General features: G+C 38.5%; 1 protein-coding gene across 4 annotated transcripts in view; it reads right to left on the bottom strand.

The window, feature by feature from the left end:
* Nucleotides 1-20,081, bottom strand: part of STAU2 (staufen double-stranded RNA binding protein 2) — a 169,260-nt gene that overhangs the window by 35,323 nt on the left and 113,856 nt on the right. Inside the window, exon 14 of one of the 4 annotated variants that reach the window (XM_044423934.1) lies at nt 15,107-16,874. The exons of the other annotated variants lie outside the window; for them this stretch is intronic. Coding sequence (XP_044279869.1) covers nt 16,860-16,874 — 15 coding nt within the window. The 3' untranslated portion in view covers nt 15,107-16,859. Of the gene's footprint in view, nt 1-15,106; nt 16,875-20,081 lie in introns of those variants that run through there. 4 annotated transcript variants of the gene reach the window in all.

Below are 20,081 nucleotides of genomic sequence, written 5' to 3'. Positions count from 1 at the left end.
GACCTGATCACCTTTATGGCCCCTACCAAGTCTACTATTCTTTGATTCTATGAAAAGAAGCCTTTCTGATAAATTATTCTGCCTGGTTTTTTTGCATCAATATCTACATTTGATGAATGGAAAATCTGTGGTAGGACATAAGATTTTAGTAAAACCATTTACTGAATCCATAATTAGTATCAGGAACATTAAGAGAGTGACCTCCTGTACTGGTTAGTGATTCTATTCATCACTGGAACTTCAGGAAGTGTAGGGGAAACTCACAACTTGCATATAACAAGGACCTACAGTCAACCCTGAGCATTATCAGTTTAAGGATCTCAGAGAGTAAGTTTGCATTGTATGTTCAGCTCAGACCTTGGAAAACTAGTCAGCATAAACAAGATGACACAAGATAGAACACGTGTCTCTCTCAACAGCAGGCAGCTTCTTATACTTCAGGAAAAGCCAGGTACTTCAGGGCATCCACCTATTCAGTGCTAGCTGAGTGTGATGAACAACCCATGCTTTTCCTATGATGGCCTCTGACAGACATGCAGGCCAGCAATATGCTCATATTTAAGCAAGCATTGTGAATTTAAATTTTGAAGAGATTTTTATTGCATATATTTTGCCTGGTTTTCTTTAAAAATGTTGTACTCTAAAAATGTCGTACTTGGCCTTAGCTGCCTTTGTAAAAGGAATGTGTACCCTGACAAAGCATCTTTATTTCTAATTATTTTAATTACTTATCCCACAGTTTGGATCATGATTACTTCTATGTACACTAGAAGCTTACACACTGTACTACTTCCACATGACTGCCTGTCAAACAGACACCTCGGACAACCAGAAACAGCTCCTTTCCTAATTGGAAATTCAAGGTTGGGTTTCTTTGTCCTTCAGTCTTTTTTTTTTTTTCAGAGTTCAAATAAGAGTAACTTATCTTTCATTAGTAATGCCTTTAACCTACAAGGAAAATACTGCCTCCATTCAACTGCAAGGAAGACTTAAAATCTAAACTAAAGTCTAGGACTCATTAAGAATTTTGTTATCTTTCAGGAACAAAAGAGGTTGCAGATGTGAAAACGGTTTTTTAAACTTCTGAGAAAATCCATTTCCATAGTGATGAGGAAGGCATGACTAAAGAGGGAATAAAGATTAAAATGCAAAAATTGTGAAAGTACTTAAATGATGATGAGTTCGTCTGTATGTGTAATCATGCATGTGAGAGAAAGTGTGGCAGAGGGAGAAAGTATGCTGCTATCAGGACAGCTGTGTGACTGTTACCAGTGAGTCAGTTGGAAACAGGGTTAAATTCCAGATATTGTTATCATAAATACGTCAACACTTTATAACTTGTTAAAATGCTTTTCAACACAATGCACATTCCCAAAACAAAGCATGCGGCTTGTTAGAGTTTAGGAATGGGTGCAGTTAAGTAGAAGTGACAGTCAAGTTTCTGTCCAAAAATAAGGACAGTTAATGGGGAGCTCTGGCAAACTCTTCTGAGGCATAGCAGAAGAAACTGATGTGACAATGACATGCCCTACAGTTCTGATTCACAAACCCCTCTGAGATGACAGCTTCCTCTTTGTACATTGTGGCAGGGAGCAACAATAATGAGTGATTCAAAGAAAGTTTGTCTACCCTAATAAATTCAGACAAAAAGAAGGGCACAAATGATTTAAAAGCAGCAACACTTGATTTCCGAGGAAGCCAACAGAATGCAAACTGCGCATTAAGCAATTGATTCTGTGACTTGCTGGGGGCTCTCAACACCCAGCCAAGAGAGCTCAGAAGGTACCAAACGGGCCCAGTATCTTTCAAGATCAAATTGTGAAAGTTGTCCTTCTACATAAGATTAACCTATTTTGGTACATTTGTGTGCACACACAGGTTTTAGTAAGAAGCACAGACATGTGTTTATATCCCCCCAATATAATTTATTCAACATTTTATAAAGAATAGGGCCTTAAACAAGGTTGTAAAAGGTAACAATAGAAATATCACATGGATAGCTTTATCATCTTTTCATAAAATACTATTTCCTTTTGCCTTTGCTAAATCTGTATCCATTCCTCATCCTCTTTTGTTGGGGTAAGGACCACATGTTTAGTTTCAGGGTTCTTGCACTATGTTTGTTGTTTTAAAACTACACTATAAAGTGCTGGATGAGAACAGCAACTCAACTGTCCCTTTTCTTTTCCAAGATACATTCATTCAGAAGTTTGCCCACCCTTGTGTAAAGTTTCTGTCTGACTTCATAGGCTTAGTGCTAAGCAGTGACAAGTTAAACCAAAGAAGTTTAACTTGTCATTTTGAGATAGACTGAATTGTTTTCAGACTGCTTTGCTCTGCTTACCAATTCACTGGCTGCTTTCCCAACAATCCGTGATAGGTACTTGCTTGCCTTCAGAGCAGCAGGCCTGACAGAAATATTATTTACTTCTGAGCAATATCTACTGTTAGAAGTCTGAGCAGAAAATGTGCATTACTGAAGATCAGGAATATTGTATTTTCACATCCTTCAGTAAATGAGTCGCCCAATTGGGCAGTACCCTCTACTTCCACAGTGACTGCAATAGTTTTGCTGTATCAGCAGGCCCACCACTGGTGAACTAGCAACTAGCACTTGCTAATCCACTCCAAGAATGAGTAGAATCTTTAGTTTCCAAAACACAACAGGTCAGCAGAGCTCATCTCTAGGAGTTCCATTGATCTGCACCAATCTAGAAATCAGCGTTTCATTAAATTCAGAAAGAGCTAAGTTCCCACTGTGCTAGTTAGGCCTGCTAGCAATCTGGGTGACCATTGTAATGCCTGATAATTCATTGTCAGCATAATTCCAGATAAAAACTGGTCAGGGTTCCTTTGCTTATAGGCCTGAGATCATTTCTTGTCCCAGATATGTAAATCCGGTTCTCAGCTGTCACATGCTGAAGCGTTCTAATTCTTGTTTTTACTGGAAAGCTATGCACATTTCCTTCTGATCAGAGTACTCAAAGCTGGGAAAGCAGCAGAGGAGAATGCAATGCTTTGTTCTTGCTACATTCCTAGACTTAAAATTGTTGGGACAAATTTATCCATGATGTAATTCAACTGAAGTCTTACGCCCTAGAGGAATCAGGCCCCTGAAAGTTCAGGTGGCGATTCCAGGTTTATTCTGTCACATGAGAGTGCTTATTCACCCGTTAGGAGCACCATAACGTTTTCATTCAGCACAGACATTTTTGCTGGATTTCCACCTCTCAACTAAGAGAAATTAACATGCAATCATGCATGAAGACGTTTGAGCCAGCTGCTGTGTATTTGAAGTACGCCCCAGGTTAAGATTAAAGCAGGGTATCAAGCCAAGTAAATTGACCTAACCAGCAGTTTTCTCTGAGAAGAACACAGAACAGAACGATAATACCTCTCTTAATTTCCTTGTGTCAGCACCAAATATAACATTTGATAGTAGCTTCACATCATTTACAAGGGAAAAGAAAATCACTTACACACCCATAGGAAATTTTATCTACTCACTAAATTGGCAAGAGAAGCAATGAGGAAGCTGAAAATTTACAGGAAGGAATTAGAGGTAGGAGTAATGAGGAACTTTTCCTTGTCTCCATCAGCAAAGTTCTCCTGCACCACATAAAAAACCTAGCTCCACTGAGCAGAATATGACTTAAAGAGCAGAGCCTGAAGAAAATCTTATAGCCACAACACAGTTTGTATTTTTATCTTTTATTTAATTCATCATTCTTATACTGAAATGCTTCGAGAAGGAAGTCATAGCATACCTCAAGAAGAGGTACAGGCTGCACAGCTCCTCATAATCCCTTACCAGCTCTTCCTACTTCTAACCTTCAAGCTCAGTTTTCTCATGCAATCAGTATATCATGAACATTCAGGATGCTGGAAGTATTTTCATAATTCTGGGACCTGTCTGTTAGGTATTGGATTGAGGATGTTTTCATACATTACTTTCTAACTATAAACTTACACATAAGAAGTGAAGTGCTCATGCAGCACTTTTTCTCCAATGAAGAGGCATTGCAGAAAACAAAAATCTATCATACAGTTTGGCAAACCAGGCCTTGTTCTCATGTAACATGTGCAAATGGTTCCAAGCATTAAGACCCTCTTGCCCCAACACACTCACACACACCCCTACCTGAGTTCTCAGATTTTTACTCATTGCAGCCAAGATCTGAATGTGCTCTTTCTAAATATATAAATATCTCCATGAAAAAAACATATAAGAGTTCATTTCCCCACCCCACTTTCTCCTTTTCACAGTGTAATAAGGCTGCTTGCTCAGCACATGCTGAGATTTAGGCATCAACAGTACCTTGATGAATCCTAGTTCTGGTTTTCCTTTTGATCTAAGACAGATCTATGCCAAGTGTGCCCCACAGCGTCTGACTAAATAAGCAATCCCTTATGGAGATGTGATACCGGTCATTTATTCCAATGTGCTTGAAAAGGAATCCATCCCTTGAAAACAGTTCTGAAGTTTGAACTAGTACAGGATATGGCTGTTCACTCCCTGATGTTGCACTGGGAGGACATAGCACCAGTCTTCTGAAGACTGGATTAGCTAACCATGTCTAATTCATAAGTAGTTCTTCAGTCCATAAAATCCTATGGTAACTGGGCATAACAATTCTGGAAAATAATATTGTTATGCACAGAATTCTGTCTATAGATTTTGCATGGTTTCACCTCTCTCTTTCCTATTATTCCTTCAAATTCCTTCTTTACTGTGTAAGTCATTCCCTTAATTTTTATCCCAAGTTATGTTTTAAGTATATGCGGTTCTATTTAGCCACAGTCATCCCCTCTACAATGCTTTCCTTCCTTTTGTTGCTTTCTCCTATTTCTCTCTCATACCATAATTTATGAGGCACAGGAATCTATTTTGTCTATGCATCTCTGTAGGCATTATGTAGATTAATGGTGCTGAATATACGAATACTTAAATGAATATTATTTCTGTGTAACCTAAGTGTGTACTATAACAGCTGAATTAAAATTCTGAGAGCCAGTGTGGTGTAGTAGTTAAGAGTGAAGGACTGGAGCTCAGGTGATCTGGGTTCTAGTCTCTGCTTGGTCATGGAGCCAGCGGGGTGACTTTGGGTCAGCTATAGACTATCAGCCCAAACCCACCTCACAGGATTTTTGTTGTGGGAATAAGATTGAGAGCTGCAGGAGGAAAATGATGTAAGTCACTTTGAGTCTTTTGTAAGAAAAAAAATGAGACACAAATCTAATGAATGAATCAACTTCGCTCACCTAAACACTAAGTTTTAAACAAAACACAAAACACACACGTACAAGTTGAAAAAAGGCATGAAAATGAAGAAAGGGAACACTTCACAAAGCCAGAACCTATTGTGAAAATCATGATTTTGAAAAGAGTACTCCTTTATCCTGTGAGCTTTCTGCCCTTTGATATATTCTCTGAGGGCCTAAGTGAATCTTCTTTGATAAAGGTGGTTAAACAGTAAAGAGATGGGTCAGAGTGCACTTCCCTTTGAAAGAGGTGGTGCAATCAGAACTTTTGTTTTTAATGTGTTATTCTGAAAACAAAATGCAAAGCATTTTGGAAAGGGTCTGAGAGATTGCCTTGAATATTTTGAGTCCAAAATATTCTGCATGAAGTGTAGGGATGTTGGTTTGGTTTAATTATGTAATGATCCCTAAGTTTCTGCATGGACAAAACTTGTTTGGAAAAAGGAATGGTTCCCCTGTCCCTAAAGTTTTGATTGGTTATGACCAGGGCCTAATCAACCTAAACAATATCACATCTCAGAGAATTAGAGATTCTCCAGAGCTCCAAAACGTTCTCTATTATTTGTGAGTGTGAAACCTGATTACAGCATAAAAGTGGAAAAATACTTAAATCTTCCTAAATAGAGACATGCTTTAATACTTGCTAAATCTTTTGCCCTAATTACTGGTATAAGAAGCATTTCAGTATTTTGCTACACATTTATGATCTTGTAGGAATGAAGAGTTACATATTTTATTATATTGTCCATTTTATGCAAGGTCTGAATGAAATTCTTGTTTGATTTATAGAAATCCCATTAGCCTTATTAGGCATCTTTTTCCTTGTAGCAGCATGGGAGCAGGGCCAGGGCTATGACAGGTAGTTCTGGCCTTGATACCATGTGCACCATCTAGTCCTTCCACACATCTGCATGTAAAGTGCAAACATGTTAAGGGAGAAGGCTACCGCACTCTTTAGCGGCTTCTTCTTCTGTATATGCGGAGACCCTGTCTCTACAGATATTTGTGCTCTATGCATAAATGTCTACAAAAGGGACCTAAAAGCATGATGTTGGGGGCAGAGCTTTCAGAGGAGCCCCTTTTCAAAAGTACTGTCACATTTCTTTTGTGTCTTTTCCTCCAAGGAACTAAAGGTACATAACAGGATTCTTTTGCTTCACACCATTTATGCACACAAAGTCTAGTGAAGTCAGTTTGAAAGCCAGTGATTGGCCACAGTCTCTAAGTGAACTTCATAACCATGTGTGGACTTCAATCTGGATCTTTCCAGTCAGTATTGCACTATACTGGTGTGTTGATGTGTGTACCTTCAATAATGTCTAAACGTGACTTTTGAATGACTTAACATGAAAATTTATTCCTGTAAATAATAGCTAACAGGAGGATTCTGTAGAAAAGAGAAGAAAGAAAAGGAAGGGAAAAGGAGAGTAAGATAGGAGCAATGCTGCTTCATGTTTTAAATGTTAGTCTCTTGGGACCCCCTGTGTGTGCAACAGGAATTAACGCTTTCTAAAGAAACTCTAGAAACAAGTGGAAATGCTCATTTCCATGAAGGGACAGGTCAAAAGAGCACCCTTCTACAAGCTCTACTGATGTGCAATGGCTTCCATTGTGTTATTTGTACATCTTGCTTTGTGAAGTACCCAGAAAGCGTCAGGTGTTGGGAGGAATGGCTACCAAACAAATAAGAGTAGTACTGGCAATGGTCCAATGTATTAAATCATATTAGTGAAAAACAAAAAAAAATGTATATTTTGCTGATTCTACTGAATGCAATAAAACTCGATCCATCTCCTGTAAATATTTTCTTTCTTGCCATTTTATGTGCTAAATCTGCCCAATCAGCAAAATGCCATACTTTTACTTTGGACGGTAAAGTTTATGGTCTCCAGGTTTTACAATAAAGTGTTCTTACTGCAGCTTAACAAACATGGTGTTAGTTTTTTATTTGATTGAATGACAAATCTATCTGTGTAATTAAGAAGATAATAGGGAATCCAATGAAATGTTATAACCCAGAGCTTTCTCAATTATGTTGCTAATCAATCTTCAGCATTTCTTTGCCAGGAGGTATTCCCACCATATATGACAAACGTTTTCCATTTGTGTCTGACATTTCCATCAATTAGCCAAGTTCTTCCCATTCATGTTTTCTTTTATAAGAATAATTGGAGTTCTATGCTACCTTGTCATTGCCTTGTTCTACTTTAGTGGCCTTTATCTGCTAATAAATATTTTTGCCAATATTTTGTGTCCATTTAATCATATAGTCTATGACTTGCTGTGGCGGTGTTCCATATTTTAACAGCAGTTTTACATTTATGCAAGATCATTCAGAGGAGTTGCTGAGCTGTTCTGTGGGCTTAAAATACAGGAAATGTGTGTGGTGTGCAGAGCATAGCATTGAGCTCACTCTCCTAGTCGTGGCATAACCATGCTTTCCAGTGACCCCTTGGCATTAGGCTGGGAAATGTCACTGTCTCTTCAATGGAATAATAGTAGCCATTGTTGATGAGGCTTCTCTGATTGAAAGAATGAGGTATCGGTAGCTTTTGGAGGGGTAAGAATATCATCAGCCCTTATGCCCCATCCTAGACACTCAGAGTATGCTCATACCACCCAACACTAACATCACCTTGCACTTCTTTTGGTGCCTGGATATGGATACATTTTATACCAGACCTTTACCTAGAACAAGGCCAAGTATACACTTTTGAGGTATTCTGCTCAGGATATACACAATTCTATGACCTACTGTAGTAATTGAGCTCTCATTTCAATACAGACTATGACATAGGTATTAAAGCTGGCAATGAGTTTATGTGAAATATGTATTCAGAGAATATCATTAATCTTGTGAAGATGTTTCTCTACTCTAGAATACAATATTATCATCTTGCTGCTTCAGGGATATAAAGCCATAATAAATTGCTTTAAGGCAGAATTCTAATGGTCAAAATGAGGCTATGCAATTAAGCCATAACTTTAAAATTCACTATTGAGGTTAAAGGAAGAAGAATTATGAGGAAAAGGGCAATTGAATACTCAACTTTCAATCTAAGCCTTCACTCCATCAAAGATCCAGTTACCTAAATAGTTTCTCACTATTTTAGCACAGAACTGGCTTTAACAATATTTCATTCCTCTGTAGAGGAATCAGGAATGCTCTTTCAAGCAAAAGCTTTACTCAGCTATCAAAATCTTTACTAAGAAAAATAAACTAATCAAGACTGATCTAAAGGGCCTCTCTGACATTCACAAATTCCACATGTTCATGTTACATTTAAGAAGGAAAAAGGCAGAGTAAAAAATGACCAGTGTTTCTTTCAGATCACAATCTCGAACAACTAATTGTAGTGCACAAAAGGAACAATGGAATTTAAAATGATTATTGAGGGATTGTCAGTTAAGTTATTTCAATTAGCCCAAAGGGTTAGAAATGATAAAATGTGAGACTATCAACCCTTTAAGAATAGAAAAGGTGACTTAGTTATCTTCTACAGGAGAAAGAGAAGGGTGGTGGTTGGGAACTCCCTACTGAATGGCACAGAAGTGTCTATATGCTGACTGGACCTATTAACTCAAGTATGATGCCTTCTTGAGACAAACATCCAAGTTGATTATCCTATTGTTTCTCCTTGTGGGACCAAATGACAGTACCAGGTACAACTATGAAACTATCACATCTGACTCTGAAGCTCCAAGGAGAAAATGAGTAACTTTGGGAGAAAGAAGAATACTTCAGATGGCAACGCAGATGGTGAAGGAAAGAGTCGTCTGAGTTCTGGGACCATGAGATGTCTGTCTATTAAATTTATATTCCACATTCCCATCAAAAATTAAACTTAATAAGCATAACAACAATAATAAAACAAAAATTAAAACAAAGCAATAAAAGAAATAAATAGCACCCATAAAGTTAAAACCACCTTCTGCAGCAGACCACCTTACATGCTAAAGGCCTAGGTGAAAAAAAAAAGCCTTTGCTTTCTGGTGGAAAGACAACAAAGAGGAATTCAATCTTCCTTGGCAGGGAATTCCAGAGCCTGACAGTTCCCAGGAAAATCCAGTCTTATATCCTCACCAGTAGAGCATCTGTATCCTCCTCCTGTGGTGCAATCTTGTGTATACCTTCAATGGTGACTAGGAAGTAGGAAGGTGTTAAACAGAACTCTCCCAGCACCACCTTCTGCAACTGCTCCTCCAAGAAGAACCAATGCTATCACAGAACAGTGCTTCCTAGTACCATCCGATAGATCACCTCAGGGGAATCCTGTGATATCCTTGTTCAGTGGTACTGAAAGCTACTGACAAGACAAGCAGAACCAACAGGGACAAATTCTCCTATCCAGTTTTCAGAGTAGGCTATCCATCCAAAGCAGCTTCCATTCCATAACCAGTGGGTCCAGCTATTCCAATGATTCTCAAGCTGTACAAATTGAAAAGTATCCATTAAACCTGGACAAACATAGGCCAAGAATACATTCACTGGAACTGTATTGATCATGGCATCCAAGCTAGCAAGTAAGTTAGCAATTTTACCTGCAAAATATGCAATTTCTCACAATGGGCTATAGAGTAGTCAATATTTTTTTTCTTGTAAGTCAGAATATAACAGTCCTTAGACCACCTGAAAGAACTTTCCTGTGGGATTCTGGGGGATTCACACTGGGCCAGCCTGTGTTTTGTGGGAACCAGTCTGAAGTTTCTACCAGTGTTATCCTAGTCACCATCCCACTTTTTTCATTGCCATTAGCTTCATGGAAAACCAGGGAAAACATTTGCTTTTACCCAGAGGGAAAAGATACTCAGGATCTACCTGGGCCCTCTTCTCATTCCAAAGGTCTTGCCTGCTACAGCACAGAGAACTCAGATGGGCAAAGCTGCACTAAATGGAAAGCCAGTGTGGTGTAGTGGTTAAGGACATATGGCGGGGACTGAGGCAATCTGGGTTCTAGTGTCTACTCAGCCATAGAGCCAACTGGTGACTATGGGCCACTCACAAACTCTCAGCCCAGAACCGCTGTGGGGATAAGACTGAGAGCAGGAAGAGGAGGACCATATTGTAAGCCGCCTTGAGGTCTTTGCAAGAAAAAAGGGCAAGATAGAAATTTAATAAACAAATAAACAATATTATTCCCATCTTTTCTAACCAGGCCTTTGGAAGAAAAGACTAGTCAGCATATTCCTCCAAGATCAAGTCTAGGATGCTGCTGGTGTCCTATTTATTAGCCTGGCATACAGCAGCAATACCTTCAACACAGGTAGATTGCCAAGAACTGAACAAGAGGGGGATGAAGATCACTTCAGGCTCTCCCTACCTTGCCAAGAGAGGAAGGGAAGGAGGTAGTTAACCAATCAGGGAAAGATACCTCAAGGCCTGCTACAGCTTGACTGCTCCTCCTTTCTACCATCAACAGGGAAGTGGGAAGAATCCTTATGAGTTATTATTGAACATCATTATTTTGTTTTTTTCAAAGTATCTTTGCTTTATCTTCATCCACTCTGGAAGAATCTGTATTTTGGAAGGTAGAGTACAGAGATTTGTAATAAAAATATGAATGTAGCAATTGAAGGATATGGCTTGTTTAGTTAGTTTGTTTGTTTTAGAATGGATGGGGCACCATAGCATTAAATATTAATGATGCGTATGTCTGCACAAAATTCAAGGGAACAAATATGGCAGCATATGGATAAAAATGAATGTAGAAATATATCAAATCAAATCAATGCAAGGCTTTAACTGATGCTTTCCTGAAGCAAATTACTAAAGCAAGAAAGTATCAACTACCCTGATAATCTGCTGGAAGACAAACTCCACTCAGCAGGAAATCTCTAAAATATCTCAACATGTCTTGTTGATGAATTCATCTTCCAGAAGGTAGAGGGAGGAACAAAGGAATTGGCTATCTTCGACTCTGGCTTAACTACCAAATATAGGTTGGTTAATAGGGCTAAAAAAGCAGGAACTTCAGGTGAAAATGACTATGTAATTGTGGAATTCATGATATTATGAAAACTAAAGAATATGTGAAAACCAAGGGTGCAATTCTATGCAAGTTTAGAAAGAACCAAGTCCATGAGTGGCTGAAGAAAGACCAGAAGTTTATAGGACTGTGCCGTATGTAATTAAAAACTATGGAAAGCTAAAACAAAAACAAAGCAAAACATGTGAACATGGGAAAACTAGTGAAATGTTTATCTTAGATTTCAGGAAAGCTGTTCTTAATAAGCTTAGTGAATGCCAGGAATGATTGCATTATTAGATATGCTAATGGTAAAAGAAGATGAAGATGGTGATGAGTTCCTGAAGGAGTGACTAAAGGCATGATGATAAACTATTCCAGAAGGAAAGGAAAATGAGAGATATCTTTGCAAACAAAAGCAAACCAGTAAACATAGCTGTACAAAATGTGGCTTTAAGGATGATCTGAAAAAGGAATATGTATAAGAAATTGAAGGACAAGTGAATACAGACAAGTTGCCTAGAGTTGTAGGGTTACTCAGTTGGACTCAGACTTAATTATGCTTAGAATTGTCTCAGATGAATGAAAGGGAGTTAAGGTAGCCATGGCTAACTGAAGTCCCAATTGTTTCAATGTGTCTACTCCAACCATGGCTAAAGTTGGATCCAGTCCAATGTCAGGGAAGTTAAAGCAGAAAATGAGCTGAAGTTGGCAAGGCTAAGAGCAAGAAAAAAGACTTTTGGAGATACACTGGAAGCTATTTGAGAAAAAAACGATACAATGCTCACAATTTGATTGTTGCAGTTTTATGGATAGAATTCAGTTCTTTTGTACCAGAATGTCAACAAGTGGCTTGTGCATTTGAGTCTAACCAAGTGGCCACTTTACCCATGCCTTTCCTGGCTGCTTAAGGTGGTTGAGAAAGGCACTGTCTATTTAGGTGGTAGAAGCAATAAATGTCTCTTTACGGGATGTAGTTATTCCACTGGTGTTGAAGGACATAGTTCTGGATCATTCCTTCCTGCCTCAAAGCTACCAGCCAGTCTCAAATCTATCCATCTTGTGCAAGGTGTGAGAGCAGGTAAAAGAATGACGGAAACAGAATTCCTTAAGAGAACACTTTTCTTTATTCTTTCTTTGGTAGTCATTCTTTGGAACTAAGACAGCATTAGTCATTATGATGAATGATCTAGACGGGAAGCTAGATAAAAGGAACATATTTCTACTGGCCTTGCTGGATGTCTTGACATGTTTCAGCACTACTGGTATCCTCTTGGACTGCCTAGCTAAGATAGGGCTTAGAGACACAATTTTGTAAGGAACTCAGCTGTATCTGAAGGGATTCCATTAAGTGGTGTTAGAAAACCACTGTTTGACTACGTGGCCATTGGCCTATAGGGCTCCATAGAGTTATAGCTTGTCCTCTGTGCTACTTAACATGGAACTGCTGATGCTAAGAGCTGATGCTTAAGAGACTACTTATTCTCACCTCACATGTACTACCCATGTTAGCAAATACACTTCATAAAATCCCTTTAAAAGTAGTAGCAAAACTTAACCTTTCCCCTACTCATCCCAAGTTTATATGTGGGCTACATATCACATTATTTCAATTTGATGATAATTTGTAGGAATATCCTGCAAAGTTAAAAACGTGGGACGGCAACCCTTTGTCCTGACTGGATAAGCCATGAGTATTGATGCTCACAATTAATTCTGTTAGAATGCAGTTCTCTCACAATGGCCATAAGCTCCCAAACACAGAGACTTGCAGTCATCCTATGTCCTGCATACATTGCTCAATGGGGTTTTTTGGCCTGCCTAGGTGGAGCATTTTAGAGGGCAAGAGAAGAAGGCAGAAGGGGCATCAAGATAATTTGTACCTTAGCATCTTCAGTCTCCTTTCCTCCTTGCTCCCTAAAATTGCCTTATTTCCCCCTCTCTGAGGTCACTTTTCCAACCCCAAAGAGCAGCTAGCATTATTATTTTTAGAGAGGCTGCAAGGCAGAAACGTGAAGGATGCAGTGCTGTCTCTGATCTCAGATCTTGGAAGTCTAACAATCCTCTGGCCCCTTAGTTTCTGTACTGGCAACATAGAATTTCTCTCTTAGAGAAAGAGAGAGAGAGACAGAGAGAGAGAGAGAGAGACAGAGAGAGAATCTATGAAAGAGAATTTTGTAACACAGGGATGTACAGCTTATCTAGAACTCTTTGAAATAAGAACTGATTTTTTTAAAACTACACATACCATTGTTTAACATACCAGTAATATCAAAACAAAGAACAGTTGAATTAATATTCCCTAGTTACAGGAACAAAGAACAGATCCTGATGATTTAGAAGCAGGCAGGATGTCTTCTCTTTATTTTTAAATTTCTCCTCTTCATTGCAGCCCTATTCCCAATTTTCCACAATTTTCTGCTCCACTAACTTAAAAGTAATTTCCTTTTAAAAAAATAGATGACAGACAACTTGAGTGACTGATTATATTGTGCCAACACTTTGTTTTATTTTTGTTTTTTTGTTTTTTTCTCTGAGGCCTTGGATTAAGAGGATGGATGTTAGTGTAAATGACAGAAAGGAGCTTCACATAGAATTTCACTTCTGTTCAAAGACAAGCAAAGGCAACCTCACCAAGGAGCAATCAATTTGACAAATGGATGCTGTTCAACCCTGTGCCTCCCACTGAAACCAGAGAGCCTGATTTACACAATATTTTCCCTGTAAAATGAAAGAGCAGCAAATTCCAGACAGACTTAGTACTGCTTTGCTGTATAATGGGTTGAGCTGATAATTCTTCCCATATAACGAAATCTGATAATTCTGGGGAGGAAAAACACAGCTGAAAGAATGGAGCACATTAACAAACTTGTAAAAAATCACTTAAGACTTAACAAGATTGATAAAGAGAAAAGAAAATACTTTGGATCAGAGTATTTATATGTGGTTATACTACCCAAGGCTGAAAATAAGTCTTCTATTGCAGAAAGACAAGGCTTCTATTTACAACCGACAGTATATCTAACAAATAAAAGCACTGAACTATTCAAGGCTTTGAGCACCAGACATGCTGTTCAATTTCCCAGAAAACAGTGTTTTATTGATAAACTTGGCAATTTGCGTAAGAGTTTCTTTTCTCTTAATGTAACAATCACCTCGCAAGCTACAAAACTATACACACGTACCTGGAATAAACCCCACTACACTTAATGTGACCTACTTCTGAGTAGACATTACAACCTGTGCTATAAAGTGCTTCTATTATATATCTACTTGTTCTCCTTTATTGTCAACATCAAAGTATGTTTGAAAGAATAATAAAAAGCAAAAGCAAATTATGGACCATCCTATTTATCTTCGATCCTTGTCCAGACTAACATATAAACAGAATAACTACCAATACAGTGGTAACGCAAAGTAATTTTCACATATATAAAAGTTAGATAATGCAAACATTTCACTTGCCTATTTATTTTTCTGTTGTCACAAATAAAATAAATTTTAAGTGGGGGAGGCCCTTGTGTAAACATTTCATGCTGAAGTGAATGGACCTCAACAGCTGCTGATTTGGTGACACTGAGAACCCCAGTGGAGCTGTCCTGCTGAATTAACGTCTTGGAAATGTTAAAAAGAAACTTCAAACAGACCTTGTTTAGCAGGTGGTCAAAGCTTTCTCTCTGTGGGGATCATGTGAAGACTAGCAGAACAGTCACTCAGTCATGAATCAGGCCTGTCAATAGTTGCCTATTTTCTCAACAGGTTTCTTAATTACACCCAAGAAGTCTTCCTCCCACATCCTCCTGCTCCATGTAACCCTTTCATAAAACACCATTCACACAGCAAAAGGATTTAGTAAATATTTTTATATATAATTGGTGATTAACAAGAGGAGAGAGCATAAAAATGTCACAGAAGGCAACTTCTAAATCAGTTAGTTATTCTGGTCTGTTCATGAAGTATTTCTGCAGTGTAGTGGCTCTGAAGTTTCTACTTCTGTTGAATAAACAGCCTGTATTTTAAAAGAGAAGTTTATTCTTCTTCCTCAATAATATTACTTTGAGCCTACTTCTTACTGAGGTAGTGAACTTGTTTGGGCTATACTGCTTTAGAGTGCAGATGGGACTTGAATGAATGTGTCTTCACAGAGAAGATGAGATGTCGTGGAAGGCTAGAACCTTTCTTCCTAGTCTTCAACTGCAGTCTGAAGATACAAAGCCCAAATACTAACTTTGGTGTGAACAAGGTACGAACAACTTTGGGTTGTCCAGGGGGCTTCTGCACTGTCCTCCCCACCATGGACTGCATTATTTGGGATGCTGGGGGAAAACTTGGTGGTATGCTACTGACAGCAAACTGCTCCATAGTACTAAAAGGACTTAAATTTAGCTTGTAGTGCCAAAAACGGCTTAAATCCAACCCTTTTAGTGCTCCGTGGTGGCTATGGAATGGTAAAACTGTAAAATGCAAGCTAAGTTTGACTCTTTTAGCATTCTGCAGTGCTAAAAATGCATTTTTTTCTTTTTTGGTTAGCATCTTGACGCATTTATGTTTATACTTTGTGGGGGGGTTTTTTGCCAGCATTGAATTTGGCTCTGTAGCAGGGGCACATGCCTGATGTAAACAAAAATAACTTCACATTGAACAAAACCTATCCATTAGTGGGATCTCATTGTAAAACATGTCATAGATCTTTTCTCTGGGAAAAGTTACTCTTTTTAATTGAATATCAGGCTGTGTTTGCAAAAGTAATTAGGGATCATTCAAAAACTTCATTATCACTACATAAATGTAAAAGAAAGGCTCCTATCTCTAACTTCTGGACTATCCAGTTCCAGTTGTTCTTCACAAAATCAAAAGTATTACAAAGAAATAACAACATTTTCTGAGTTACAGCAGTTTGCTTCATTCTGGTGACTCAGGTTCTGGGAAGCCTTAAAGTATGATATCCCATTATCTGTTTCTCTATCTAATTCCCATATAAAATAGTATAAATAAATATAAATCAAAAGAGCATGAAAGCCTTTTCTACAGCTCGTAGGACTACAATGAATTTTTACAAGCCAGTTGTGTAACATGTTTATGCTTTGACTCAGACTATTATCCCAGCACAAGCATCATTCCTTGTAGGGTACCAATGTCATGGAAAAATTGCCAGATTTGCTTCATCTAAACAGCTTGATGATTTGTAACCTATTTTTTTAATTCTAAGAATTCAGTATAATGTGTCTATACCAAACCTTAAATGTCAGTTTTCTATAGCGTCTGACTTCTTCTGCTTTTAAAATCTAAAATCTACAACACCCAAATTAAAGAATCTACCATGATTTTAATAAAGAAAATATATAATTTACATTCACATACATTCTATGTTATATAAAGAAGAAAAAAATAACTGTCCAAGTGAGAAAAAAAATTAAAGACCAACTTTTCCCTTCAAAACTAAAGAATTGCAATTTGCAAATCGAATATAAGACATAATTAAAAACAAATGAATGGAGAGTCTCACATTTTACTGTACTGTTTTCAGAACACAAGCCCTTTCATATTATAGCTTCATAAACAATCTTCCTGAGGAAGTTAAATCCACCAAACACATTGTAGAGTTTAATAATTTCCAAGTGCCTCTGAGCGTCATGTCAAGTGGAGCTGGAAAGAAAAATTAGTTCAGTTTGATCATTCCAGCTGTATGTCAAAATTGCTTCCACACTGCTGGACAACATGAAAGTACAGCAGTAGCTCCTGTCACCCTGGGTTTAAAAACTTATGACATGTAACCTCACTGCAAAGACTTATTTAAAACACTATCTGTATCATCAGTGGGGATGTACACATTTTGTTAAATCCATTCTATGTTTTGCAGATTGTTAGCCAACTATCATTCCACGGTCCAGTCCCTGAGCCACTTCTCATGATCCCTGGCATCAGCCAACATTCTGAATATCCCAAGCTGCACCTCACTGTGACATATAAACCTGGGCAGGGTGGATTATCGCTCTGGATAGAAAGCCATCACTGGCCTTGACTGTAGCACAGGGTTTATTTCAGCTATGGTGGGCAGCAGTGATCATGTGAAACAGGTCACTAACAGAACTGGATTTTTTATTTTTTTTTGTATGAAAATTTTGTTCATTTACTAATGTTCATTTACTAATTCTAATGTGAATTAATGCAAGTACACATTTGCAAACAAACAACAATGTGAACCCCTTCCCCCTGTAATTAAGGAAACCCAGTCTGTGGAATCTATACAATTCAGAAAAAGCTGGTCTCCTGTGGAATTCACATTTAAGAGTTGTATAAATCTGCACTTATTTGATTCCATTGAGAATTTATCCAATATAATGAATCATCAGTGAGCAATATGCACCAGCCTCACTCTAACTTGAATTAGCAGAAAAAAGGATTAAATAGAAATTCACATTAAATATGGATATCCTTTTTATTCAAGCAGCATTTTAAATGTTAATATTATTGAATTTTATCTGGCCAGGGCGGCTTATTTTATATTGTATGGTTGTACTTTATTCTTATGTTTACATTTTTAATTTATGATTATAATTATTTAATTTATTCTTGTAAGCCGCCCCGAGGCTTCGGCGAATGGGGCGGCATAAAAACGTTTTAATAAATAAATAAATAAAATATCCTCACATAATCTTTTAGAATGCAACATAACACAGGACACCAGCATAAAAAGAGATCCTTTAGGATGTTATAAACTAAAAGTGCAACACATGTAGTGAGTGGGCCAGGCATTTACTCCTGGCCGACTGTTCATCAGCATGTGTCAGATGATTTTAAGGAAGGAGAAAGGGGTAGGGAGATTGGGGGTTGGGGGAGAGAAGCCCTTGAAGATCCATCAAGGTAGCTTCCTGTCATTTCTCAGGTGGACTATGACAGTGGGTCTGTTTTGGAAGAGACAGCAAGAATTTAGGAGAGGAAGGAGAACAGATGCCTAACTTTGTCCATGATCCCATGATGATCATGGTGTCCAGAGAGATGAGCTACTCTATTAGAAGTCTTGCATAGGTCTTGTTGGCCGGGTCTCCACCAGCAGGAGCCACTCTGAGGATGGAGCTGCAGTATTACTAAGGTGGAGGAACTGTTGGGTTCAACTCTCTTCACCTGAGCAGAGACTTAGCTTTTCAGTTTAACAGATGGCCAGTGTCAGTAAAGATCTGCATTGTAAAGGATTGTCTTGCATTTTGGAGCCTAAGGGTAAGAGAAAGGGTCTGGCTCACAACACAGAGTAGCTGGTAGCATGCTTGCTATATGTTTATTTGAGACAGAAGTCTGTCTTTCTTCGTTGTGAAGTGCTGAAGATTTCAGAAGTCTGTCCTTAATAATGGAATCATGTACACTTCCATAATTTTGGTTATGTCTGTTGTATGAGCTGTTAATTTTTTGTCATTCATCAGAGGAACAACAAACATCAGAATATATCAGCTGTTCTTTCAGGAAATCAGGAAGTGCATTCCTGTGATCCACAACACATATCCCAGAATAAACTCTTACTCTATGAGTAAGTTTTGAGGTACTGAGTTAATTAAATGAGTTATTGTCACAAACTACTCTTCCTTTCAAGTTCCAAAAACTCAAAATAATCTTTTAAAATGCAGTTATTTTATTATGACTTCACAGCTGACAGAATAGTTTAATTCTAAATAGTTTGAATCCAAAGTGGACATCCACCCCGCAGTCCCTCTCTTTCAGTAAGGCTATCGGCCCCAACCTCACAATAACCTCTTGCCATTGAAAAGCTAGGTGGCAGGAGCGACAGAGCCCCTCCAGCTGAGCAGCTTGTCTCTTCTGATGCCTCCTTACCGAGTCAAGAACTGGGTTCTGCATCTGCTCCCCCTTCCCTGCTGAAAACCCTTCTATCTCTTCCAAAACAGAAATTTCACTAAGCAAACCTGAAGGAGCTTCAGAAGGTTCAGCCCCCACTTGTTCCTGTGCCTCCTTCTACTCCACTTCAGAACCTGATAATGACTTCTACTGCACAGCCTGCAGTGAGTGAAAAACTGGCCTACTCTCCACAATTATAGACTTGAAAGTAGACGTCTTGGCAGAGACTATTAAAATGAATTGGCTCCATGGTGGCAAACAACTCTCCAGGATGAAACCTGATACATAAAATTCTTATACTAATATCACTGGTCTTCAGCCTAGAGAACTTCTACATATATAGCCAAAATGGTAACATCCATGCGCAAGAAGGAGCTATTAGCAGGTACAAATATGCCAAAAAAATTCAGGCGTATGGGAGGAATTCCCCAGAACAGCCCCATAAGGTCTGAGCATTCTCAGTGCCTATGGAATGCTGACTGCTGCATGGTGGGTGTGGAGTGGGAAGAAATGGAATGAAGTGGCTGGAACCCTGTTCTGAACAACTACACATGGAAGATTTTGTAGTAGAGCCCCACTTTTCTAAATTCTAAATACTAAAGCTCAGGGCCATCAACTGAGATGGATTGCCCAGACATGTGGCAAAAGCGCATATTAAAACACTTGGGCTAGGATCTAAAAAACTATGAGCCAGGACTTCCAGCAACCTTATTAACCTGAAGTATCATTATGTCTTTTGCCCTTGAATACAGCCTCTTCACTTCCCCCTTAGTAGCATTGAAACATCAAACAAGAAAGTATGCATGTTGTACACAGATGTGGCTAGGCACCAAGGTGGGCAAAGGCATGGAATCCTACAGTCAAAGGAGGGAGAGGAGATTCTCCCAGTTGTATTAAGGATACAATAGTAGAAGCCCACGTTAAAGGCAAAAAGTCCTAGTCCCCCCAAAACCATTAGAACTTGTATATGTCTAGCTTAAGGATTTCTCAGCTGAACAAGCAAAGGAA

Source organism: Varanus komodoensis, unplaced genomic scaffold, assembly GCF_004798865.1.
Source record: "Varanus komodoensis strain SLA01 unplaced genomic scaffold, ASM479886v1 scaffold14_1, whole genome shotgun sequence".
In the NCBI taxonomy this organism is placed as follows: Eukaryota; Metazoa; Chordata; class Lepidosauria; order Squamata; family Varanidae; genus Varanus; species Varanus komodoensis.
This window is presented reverse-complemented; position numbering and strand designations above follow the sequence as displayed.